The sequence below is a fragment of the Sebastes fasciatus genome, chromosome 13 (assembly GCF_043250625.1).
Source record: "Sebastes fasciatus isolate fSebFas1 chromosome 13, fSebFas1.pri, whole genome shotgun sequence".
Taxonomy (NCBI): Eukaryota; Metazoa; Chordata; class Actinopteri; order Perciformes; family Sebastidae; genus Sebastes; species Sebastes fasciatus.
The window spans coordinates 32,501,647-32,512,178 of record NC_133807.1 but is presented as its reverse complement, the minus strand read 5'-3'; the positions used below and the strand labels follow the sequence as shown (position 1 = coordinate 32,512,178).

The 10,532-nt window shown below is 42.4% G+C and overlaps 1 protein-coding gene across 16 annotated transcripts in view; it reads right to left on the bottom strand.

Moving 5' to 3' along the window:
• The window catches only part of cacna1aa (calcium channel, voltage-dependent, P/Q type, alpha 1A subunit, a), a 138,121-nt gene that overhangs the window by 7,020 nt on the left and 120,569 nt on the right, over nucleotides 1–10,532 (bottom strand). For 12 of the 16 annotated variants that reach the window (XR_012596825.1, XM_074657000.1, XM_074656997.1 and 9 more), the window contains 3 exons: nucleotides 7,194–7,232; nucleotides 2,920–3,133; nucleotides 1,263–1,738 (listed from right to left, as the gene is read on the bottom strand). Coding sequence is in view for 15 of the 16 variants with exons in the window: in XM_074657000.1 (XP_074513101.1) it covers nucleotides 1,263–1,738; nucleotides 2,920–3,133; nucleotides 7,194–7,232 (729 nt within the window). In the remaining variant the exon portion in view is untranslated. The remainder of the gene's footprint in view (nucleotides 1–1,262; nucleotides 1,739–2,919; nucleotides 3,134–7,193; nucleotides 7,233–10,532) is intronic. The other 4 variants (XM_074657010.1, XM_074657007.1, XM_074657008.1 and 1 more) reach the window with 2 other exon arrangements.

Below are 10,532 nucleotides of genomic sequence, written 5' to 3'. Positions count from 1 at the left end.
TCACAACACTAATGTTCCATTATAAATGAACAGGAACCTGTTTATCTGCCTTTTTGGAGTTGAAAAGCTCCACAATGCCAGCGGGCGTAGCTCAGCTCGCCAGCCGGCCGGTGACGCTCACAGAGCGGCTACAGAGCAGCAGAGTGGCGAGGGAAGAGGAGAGAGAAAGAGCAGCCTCTGACGGGGCAGAGAGATACCTGCTGAGACAACATGAGCCTTTTTAACATGACTCTAACATCTGGAGGAGATCAGTCCACTGTTTAGTTGCTGGAACTGAAAAAGCAGTTTGAGTAAATGTTGTGGATCAATGTTTAATATTTCCCGTCTCCCCTCGTTGATGATCCTGTTTGTCTGACTTCACTATGAGCTGTTAGAATAAACAGTTTAAACCTGCAGTATCTTATAAAGTAAACTAACAAAACATAAACAACAAAATATCAAAGTTGTATTGTTAGATAATATTGTAATCGTGGTACGAGTTGTTTTTGTTGTCCAGTGCTTTAAGAGCTGGTTTAAAGGGTAAAGCCTGGTCTAGCATACTGCCGGCTGGAGCTCTCTAGAGACCCGTCTGTAGACGAGGGGCTTTTATTTCCTTGTTGACGGATAGTTTGTTTAAATATCACAATACAAATGTTCCATTATAAATGAACAGGAACCTGTTTATCTGCCTTTATGGAGTTGAAAAGCTCCACAATCGCCGGCGGGCGTAGCTCTCTCTCTCTCTCTCGCCAGCCGGCCGGGGACGCTCACAGAGCGGCTACAGTCTCCCCTCGTTGATCATCCTGTTTGTCTGATTTCACTATGAGCTGTTAGAATAAATTGTTTAAACCTGCAGTATCTTATAAAGTAAACTAACATAAACAGAAAATCAAAGTTGTATTGTTCGATAATATTGTAATTGTGGTACGAGTTTTGTTGTCCAGTGCTTTAAGAGCTGGTTTAAAGGCTAAAGCCTCGTCTAGCATACTGCTAAATACATCGAGGACCGCAGTACGCAGTATGTACTGTATACTGTGTACTGCGTTGGTCAGTAGTATGTAGTAGGCGGTTTCGAGTACAGCCTCAGTGTGTCTTTATCACCAGAAAAGACCGCCAACGTATTATTGGCTGATTGAACCCCCATCAAACTAGAGGCTGATGTTTGATGTTGCAGCATCGACACTGAAATGTGGTCATACCAGAGCTTTTTCTACAACAAAGCAACACAAGGTGTGCTGCTCCAAACTGGACACCACGTGCACACAAAGTACCCAGAAGCCCACCTGTCTGTGCGTCAGGCACTCACGACCCTCGCTGGGCGACCGTGACCAGCGCCGGTCCCGGTCCCGGTCCCGGTCCCTCTCCCGGTCGTGCTCCCGCTCGTGCTCCCGCTCGTGCTCCCGGTCGTGCTCCCGCTCGTGCTCCCGGTCGTGCTCCCGCTCGTGCTCCCGGTCGTGCTCCCGGTCGTGCTCCCGGTCGTGCTCCCGCTCGTGCTCCCGGTCGTGCTCTCTGTCGCGGGCGTGCCTGTGGCCGTACTCCGTGCCCCCACCTCCTCCTCCTCCTCCTCCTCCTCCTCCACCTCCTCCTCCTCGCTCTGCGACGTAGCGCTCCTTGTCCACGGAGCCGCCGCCGCCGTGGTGGTGGTGGTGATGGTGGTGGTGCTTACGGTCTTTGGACCGGCCGCGATCTCTGTCGCGATCCTTGTCTTTGGACGTGAGGTCGCCCGACTGGGTGGTGGTGCTCAGGTCTGTGCCCAGACCTGAAGGAGTTATTATTAGTGTGTGGTGAAGAAGAAGATTGTAATACGACATCACATCGTGCAACTGCGTTAACCCCCCGAGACCCGACTGACTTTACTGTCTTTCAGAGGCTCTAGTAGGTTCACTGTTAGGGTTAGAGTGAAGATACAGACATCAGATGAAACTAGAAAACCTACAGAATCCATTGGTACCAACCTTGTCATGCTACCATGTCAGGAAGGAAGAAACGATCCGAAATTGGGCTAAATTTCAGTGAGGGAAAACCGGCAGGGCCATTTTCAAAGGGGTCCCTTGACCTCTGACCTCAAGATATGTGAATGAAAACAGGTTCTATGGGAGTCTCCCCTTTACAGACATGCCCACTTTATGATAATCACATGCAGTGACTGTATTCATGTGTGATGATGTTAGTCCCCATAGGAGACGTTTCATTGCAGTTTCATTGAGACCATTTTTTAAAAACATGACCTCACAGTATAAAATGACCTGTGGTGACCTCTAGGATAATCACAGCCTCATGAAACTTTACAGCCACAAACTAGAGACCTAGAGCATTCAGAGGATGGATGGATCAGACTAGAGACCTAGAGCATTCAGAGGATGGATGGATCAGACTAGAGACCTAGAGCATTCAGAGGATGGTGCTCGCCATTCAATCGCTGAAAAAATGCAATTCTTGCAGAAATCTCCAAAAAGTCAAAAATTTTTCATCCCAAATCACAGCATGGCTTTTTCTACGGTGTTCCTCAAGGTCTTGGTGTCTTAATGTGGTATTTTGGAGGGATTATTGATCACTTTTATCAATTCTCCAGTGGTAAAAAATGGTTAAATTTAGCACCAAATCTGTGTAACAAATGGTATCAACCCCCCAAAAATTGCTGCAACAACTTATGAGACACACTAGAGCATGGGGATGACCATCATATACTTCTATCATAATGTTCTAAACCGTTATATACTTTTACAATTCATTTTAAATAATTAATCTTCAGGTTCCCAGCTTTCAGATGATGTACACTACCTCTATGTGACATCTACTGTTGACCTGCTATCTCCCCCTAAACACCCCCTGGACCCTCCTAACCAAGACGGGTCTATTGTGGGTCTCAGAGGGTTAATACAGCATCTGTCAAACATCATCATGTTACTGTTTGTGGTTGTTTATGTGTCTCTCTCCCACCTGTGTCAGCCTCCGTGTAGCGACAGAGGGACCTCTCGGACGCCCGGTGACTCCGGTCTTTTCGCCGGTGTCCGTGTCTGGGAGTCCTCCCCTCCTCGGGTACTCGCTCCATGTTGTAGTCGTCCGCCCCTCCTTTGTCTCGGTGGCCCCGCCCGGACCTGCTGTGGCCCAGCGACGAGGCCGAGCGCTTCATGGGACTGCTGTCGTTGATGGTCTGAGAGAGAGAGAGAGAGAGGCCACCGAGGAAAGGAGGGGGAGAGAGAGAGAGAGGGAGAGGTGTTTCCTTTGATTGTCTATGAGCTATGTGGTTAAGAGACACTGTGCATGTGTGTATATGTATGTGTGTGAATGGCGTCTGTTTCATGAACTCTATGGAAACGCACCAGCCTTCCTCCCACACCTCCTCCCAAATCACACACTCCCACATTAGTAAGATTTGTTCCAATCATGCTACTTCAACACTGCATACGGATTATAGGGCAGGGGTCGGCAAAGAGCAGCCCATGAGCCAAATTTAGTCCGTCACAATTGCACCGCATTGACTCCTGGATCGTACGTCAACGTGGGCGCCATATTGGAACAGGCAAGACCGGCCCGTAACCCTCTACTAGTGAACGCAGGAGCTGCTGTTTCTCTGGATATAAGCACTGTAACGTCTACATTTCTCAACCCATTTCAACAAGTCGTTTTATATTCAAACGTTTATGATCTACGAGGAGAAACCTCACTGCTTCCTGTTCATGGATCAGCGGTCTGTCCTTTGATATGGAGGATTCAATCAATTATTAGGTCATTATTAAAAGCTAGTGCTATCATATCACATTTTCCTTTAGGCATTTTCCACATTATCAACTGTTCAAGTTAACGTTACGTCTTTACAAAACGTTTGTAACATCAGGTAAGAGCTAACGTTCCTTATTGTTAGCTAATCGATATAAGTTAATTTTAGCTTATTGATATTCATATCTAACATGATATCATGTTTAAAACATTAATTGTACGATACGTATTAAAAACCATGTGTGTGTAATATTGTAAATAATAAAACTGATGGCATGTCTTGGTTATTAATGACTGAGATTATTTTGTTTTTTATAATTGCTGTATTATCACCATCATAACTAATATTATTATACTAATATTTATTGTTACCATTATTTATTTATGTATTTATCTTATTAATAAGTACATGATAGTGATTGCAGTATTAGTGTTAGCGGTAGCCTATAGACTGAAAGCATGATCGCTAAAACGGAGGAAGACATTTCATTATATTATATTATTATGTTATATTATATTGTTTTGTATTATATTATAATGTTATATTAAATTATATTATATTATTATGTTATGTTGTTTTATATTGTGTTATATTATATTATATTATTATGTTATATTATATTGTTTTATATTATGTTATATTATATTATATTATATTATTATGTTATATTATATTGTATCATTATGTTATATTATATTGTTTTATATTATGTTATATTATATTATATTATTATGTTATATTATATTGTTTTATATTATGTTATATTATTATGTTATATAATATTATATTGTTTTATATTATATTATATTATTATGTTATATTATATTGTTTTATATTATGTTATATTATATTATATTATTATATTATATTATATTACTATGTTATATTATATTGTTTTATATTATGTTATATTATATTATATTATACAGGGACCTCTAGACAAGTATTAACCTTAAACAAGGAAAATAAGCCAAAGTCATACTTGACAAACGTGAGTTTTAACTTTAATTCCTAATGATAAATGAATTATTTTCTATCTACGTCAGTAATTCGGTTCATGTCAGCCTACGGTACACACTCGTCTCCTGAGCGTCTAGCAGCGATTATAGTTTAAATATCCAGATTCTAAGAAACTGGAGGCTAAACTTTATTTTTCTACTTCACGTAGATCATAAACGCTTCAATATAATAACAACTCGTTGAAACCGGTTGAGAAATGTAGATGTTACAGTGCTTTTTATCCTCCGTTCACTTGTATAGGATTACAGGCCAGTCTTGCCTGGTCCAATATGGCGCCCACGTTGACGTATCGCTGCAATGGGCTGAAGCGTCCAATGCGGCGTCTGTGTATATATGTCTATGGGTTAGCCACCAAACTGTCTCAGGACTGAAACTACAGAAATTGCCGACCCCTGATACAGAATATATATATATACAGTATATAAAAAAAGAATAACAAGAGAGCGATGATGGCAAACGGCCATGCCTTCCATGCTTCTATAACTTGCTTTTGCAAAAGGAGATAGAAATGTCAGTATGACCTGCTCCACCCTCACCACCCATTAATCCCCTGAACATGACACATTCCAGGCTGCACAAAACGCCCTCTATCTCTGCTCGGCTTCAGCGTGCTTTCCTCCAGCCATGCAGGTCACATAGGGGTTGTCCTGAGTCCTCTACACCACGATGCTCTGAGGGCGGGACAGCAGGACAGAGCCTATGGTGCCACCGCGGCATGTCAACCTTACGCAGGCTACTTCAGAGCTACATCCCTTTTCGGCAGCCAGTTTTCACAGTTATTGTGTATTGTTACACAAATCAACTGAGAGGTGGCCTCAAAGGAGTAGCACTGAGAATCCCAACAACATATCCATTCACACGCACATAATCCTTCCTGTCTCATCATTACTCACTCACACACATTAATAAATACACTCCCTCTTTTAAACGCATTTTCTTGCATGCAGGTGTGAATGGAGACTCGGGACACAGATGGGGAAACATCGACAACATCGTTATAGACGAGCACAAACGGGCATGAGAACAACAAAGCACCACTAGCAGCAGCTGAGAGAGAGAGAGAGAGAGAGAGAGAGAGAGATAGAGACGCAGAGGCTACGAGACAATGTGGCGTGACTGTTGATGAAGGCTGTATTCAAAACCAACTACATACTACTGAGGAACGCGGTATACAGTATACAGTATACAGTATACAGTATATACTGCATACTGCGTTCCAGCTCTTAAAGAACTGGACAAAAACTAACTTGTACCACTATAGCAATATTATCGTTTGTTTACTTTATAAGATACTGACTGGAGAGCTACACCCGCCGGCGATTGTGGAGCTTTTCAACTCCAAAAAGGCAGATAAACACAGGTTCATGTTAAATTTAATAATGGACATTTGTGTCGTGATATTTAAACAAAACTATCCGTCAACAAGGAAATAAAAGACGGGTCTCTAGAGAGCTCCAGCTCATAGCGGTCTGTGAGCGTGACCGCCCGGTTGGCTGGAGAGGTAGCGACCCCGGCAGGCGCTATAACTAGCTGTCACGGCAGTTTGTGGAGCTTCTAAACTCTGACAACGTCGGAGCAAATGTTTAATTCGCCATCTGATATAGTAAAGCTGTCAATATTCAAAATCTACACGCACGACATCCGGGTATTTTTGGCACACTGTAGACTTTGCTTTTGTTTGCATACTACCTGCTACATTTTGGCCAAATCAGTACGTACTACTAGTATAGTATGAGGTTATACTACTAGTATAGTATGAGGCTGTACTACTAGTATAGTATGAGGTAGTACTACTAGTATAGTATGAGGTTGTACTACTAGTATAGTATGAGGTTGTACTACTAGTATAGTATGAGGTTGTACTACTAGTATAGTATGAGGTTGTACTACTAGTATAGTATGAGGTTGTACTACTAGTATAGTATGAGGTTGTACTACTAGTATAGTATGAGGTTGTACTACTAGTATAGTATGAGGTTATACTACTAGTATAGTATGAGGTTGTACTACTAGTATAGTATGAGGTTGTACTACTAGTATAGTATGAGGTTATACTACTAGTATAGTATGAGGTTGTACTACTAGTATAGTATGAGGTTGTACTACTAGTATAGTATGAGGTTGTACTACTAGTATAGTATGAGGTTGTACTACTAGTATAGTATGAGGTTGTACTACTAGTATAGTATGAGGTTTAGAATACAGCCAGGAGACGTGCAAACCCGCTCCGTTAGGTGCACGAGAGACGTAGCTAAGGATGCTGGCATCAGATTTGGTCATGCCAAAAACAAACAGAAAAACAAGGTTGTCCTAATAAATTTGAAAGAAAGAAAACCCCCTTGCCGTGATAAAGAGACAACATGGAGACAAGATGAGGAAAAAAAAGAAGAAGGGTGTGAGAGTGAAAGGAGAGAGAGAGAGAGAGAGAGAGAGAGAGAAGAGAAAGACGAGACAGGGAAGACAGGGTACATACACTGAGGTTACTGCCACGTTGTCTCCCTTTCCTCCGCTGCTGTATGAGCACAGAGAAGACACACACAGAGCCACAAATACACCAAAGGTGTGGTGGTCACACATGGAGCACAGAACCAAGAAGGCAGGAAGAGAAAGGTAAAAAGGGGGGGATGGATTGATTATACAATGAAAGAGAAAAAAGGGGAGTAAAAAACAAAAAGAGTGTTAGGTGGAGGTTCAACCCAAAAAGAGATGGGGCGCCACAGTGGAGAGAGGAGAGAGAAAGAGAAGGAGGGACAGAGAAAGAGATTCCGATTAGACACCGAAGCAGCAGTGAGACACTTACCACAGAGACTGGGGGGGGGGTCGGAGCCAAAACAGGGTTATATAGACAAGATCACCATGAAAATGCTCAATCGACGGCACCAACCACGATCACAACAGCAATGACGATAATCAGCAGAAATACACGCACAAATGGATATGCACACACACACACACATTGGACTCAAACGGCAGACAAAACATTCTCTCCCAACTCGTCAAACACCGCCGCTCAGTCAGCGCCCCTCGGCGTCGGAGACCGAAACGCACGAGGTACCTCTCTCCCATTGACTTGCTTTTGGACGTGTCAGGAACGGTGTGTCAATATACTGCTTGTCACATGTCCTTTTCAAAATAAACTTCACAGGAAGTTTAGGTTTAGGCAACACAACCACTTTAACCGTTTCATACGACTGAGAAACGCAGTATGCAGTGTTTACCGTACACTGCGGTCCTCAGTAGTATATAGTGCATGTAACTGCAACTAGAAAGTAAGTTGTGCCCATGTACATCATAAAAAAATCATATTATAGTATGCCATGAAAAAGAATATTGTACGTCATAAAAATGTCATGTATTGTTTGCCATAAAAATATTTATATTATATGTCATTAAAATGTCATAATTTATTATCATAAAAAAGTAATAAAAAATGTCATAGTATGCCATAAAAATAAAATGTCATAAAAATAACACAATATAGTATTTCATAAAAAATTAAAAATAAAAATGTAAGTATAGTATGCCATAATAAAAGTAATTAAAATGTTTTAAGAGTCTGTGGATGGACGACGGCCGGTCGGGAGGAGTTAATCGGTCCTCGGCCCCCCCCTGTACGCTGCACGGCAAACGACGGCTTACGAAGCTGAAATTCGGTACGACTCTAAAATGAGTCGTGCGTCTCAAAATCTGGGTCAGAAACGGGCTGAAATCATACAGTGTGTACCCGGCTTTAGTTAGGGTTGGGAAAATTCACTGACTAGCGACTCACAGGGCGACTGACATGACAAAATACGTCAACGTTAACTTTTGGTTTCACACGGGACACGAACATCGGTCTCCTGGTTGAAAGTGTCTTCTATAGAGATTCGAGGTCTTGCCTATTTTTTCCGTGTGCCGTGCACGGTTCGGTTCACAGCAAAAACAGATAGTGAAAATTATCTTTGACAGTATATTGACATCATACCAGCAACATTACTACAATTGCAATGTCTATATATGTAGAATATGTCACATGAAAAAAAAGATTTAACTGAAGAGTTCCTGCTTCCGTTTCAAAATAAAAGCCCTCTAGCATTTTTTTTCCTTTCCAATTCCTTCATTTGTTAACACAAGGCTTTTATTCTGGAGTGGAAAATGCAGAAACTTCATTATTATTATTATTTAAAAACGAGCACACACTTCTTAACCCCTTTCTGTCTAATATAAATGATATTTATCCAGCCACGTTGCTGACTGACGTGCCCAGTCGGGCCAGACTGGGCGTTAGTTGAAAGCTCGGTTCTTCACGTACTGACGCTAAAGGGCGTCGCCGTGCGTCGGTTTCCGATGCCGAGGGGCGCTGACCAATCGGTGGTATTTGACGAGTTGGGAGTGAGACCGGGTTGACAGAGTGATAGAAACAGTGTGAGTTTAAGGAGCACAGAGAACACAGAAAGAACTGCAGAACACCCACATATACTGTACACAACACCCATATACATACACACATATGTAGGCCTAACACACGCACACGCACACGCACACGCACGCAGACACACACACACACACACACACACACACACACACACACACGTCTGTAGCACGCAATATCATGCTGGTTCCAGTCCTGGTTGAATAAACAAAAAGCCCCCAAAATACAAAAAGAGTTCAGCACAGGCAAAACCTTTGATAGGAAGGAAGAGACAGTTTAGTTAAGATAAATCGAGGAGATAACAGCGGGCAGAGAAGTGTGTAAACTGTATGTCCAGTATGTGTGTATTTAAAGTATGTTGTGTGTATGTGACAACCAGAGCACTCACCGTGGGTATGAAACAATATAAAATGGATGAGTGTGTTGGATGGAAACGGGACATCCACGGGTTAAAAACCATCCATGCAAGGTGGAAGGATGAGAGGAAGAGAGAGAAGACGACAACAGGAAGTAGAAGAGAAAAGGAGCAGAAGGTCTCACTTTGCCTTTGCTGTGGTCCTCTTGAATTCACGTTGTTGGAGGTCAACATTTCAGCAAAACACATGTCCATGTTTTAGCCAGAAATATTGTCATGATAGCACATCTTGTTTAACGACAGTCACATTACTGCTGGCTTAAAAATGTAACTACAAAAAGGAGGAATCCCTTTTGACCCTGTGCTAAACCTTCAGGGCTGGCTCTAGTCCTTTTGGTGCCCTCAGCGAAATTTGGATTTGGAGCCTCCTCCAGGCGGCGCCGCACTAGGGTTAGGGTGCAACCCCCCGAACCCAGTACCACTGGTGGTACGCATGCTCTCTCTAGTGGTGCGCTGAGGAATCTCTGACTATCGATTCCTCTGTATTGATGCTTTCCCACTTTACGCTGCACAATGACGCATACACACGCTGTATCATGTTTCAGTTTTGTTTGGGACCGGAGACACGATGAAGAGAAAAAAAAGCGCTCAACAGCGTGGCGCTACTAAACCTGAGAGGACGCACCCTATTGTTCCCTGATAAAGCGACACTGTGAACAACAAATCTGTGTTGAAATCATCAGGAGGAGAGTTAGTAACGTTAGCTGTTAGCAGTCGGTGGGCAGCACAGTCCTGCTTGGTTAAATAACGGAGCTACTAACAATAACGGAGGTGCCATTGAGTTGTTATTATGAGGCGTTCAAAGTCGGCTCAGGAAAAATGACTGTTCAGTGAAGGTAAATTACAACATTATCATGATGTGTTCAAACGTTATCATAAAATTAAGTTATAAACATCAATATAAAATAGATATTAGAGAGAGAATTATAACCTGTTTAACTTCCTGACACTAGCTCTAAGCAGCTGGCCAAGATGTTTTCAATCAA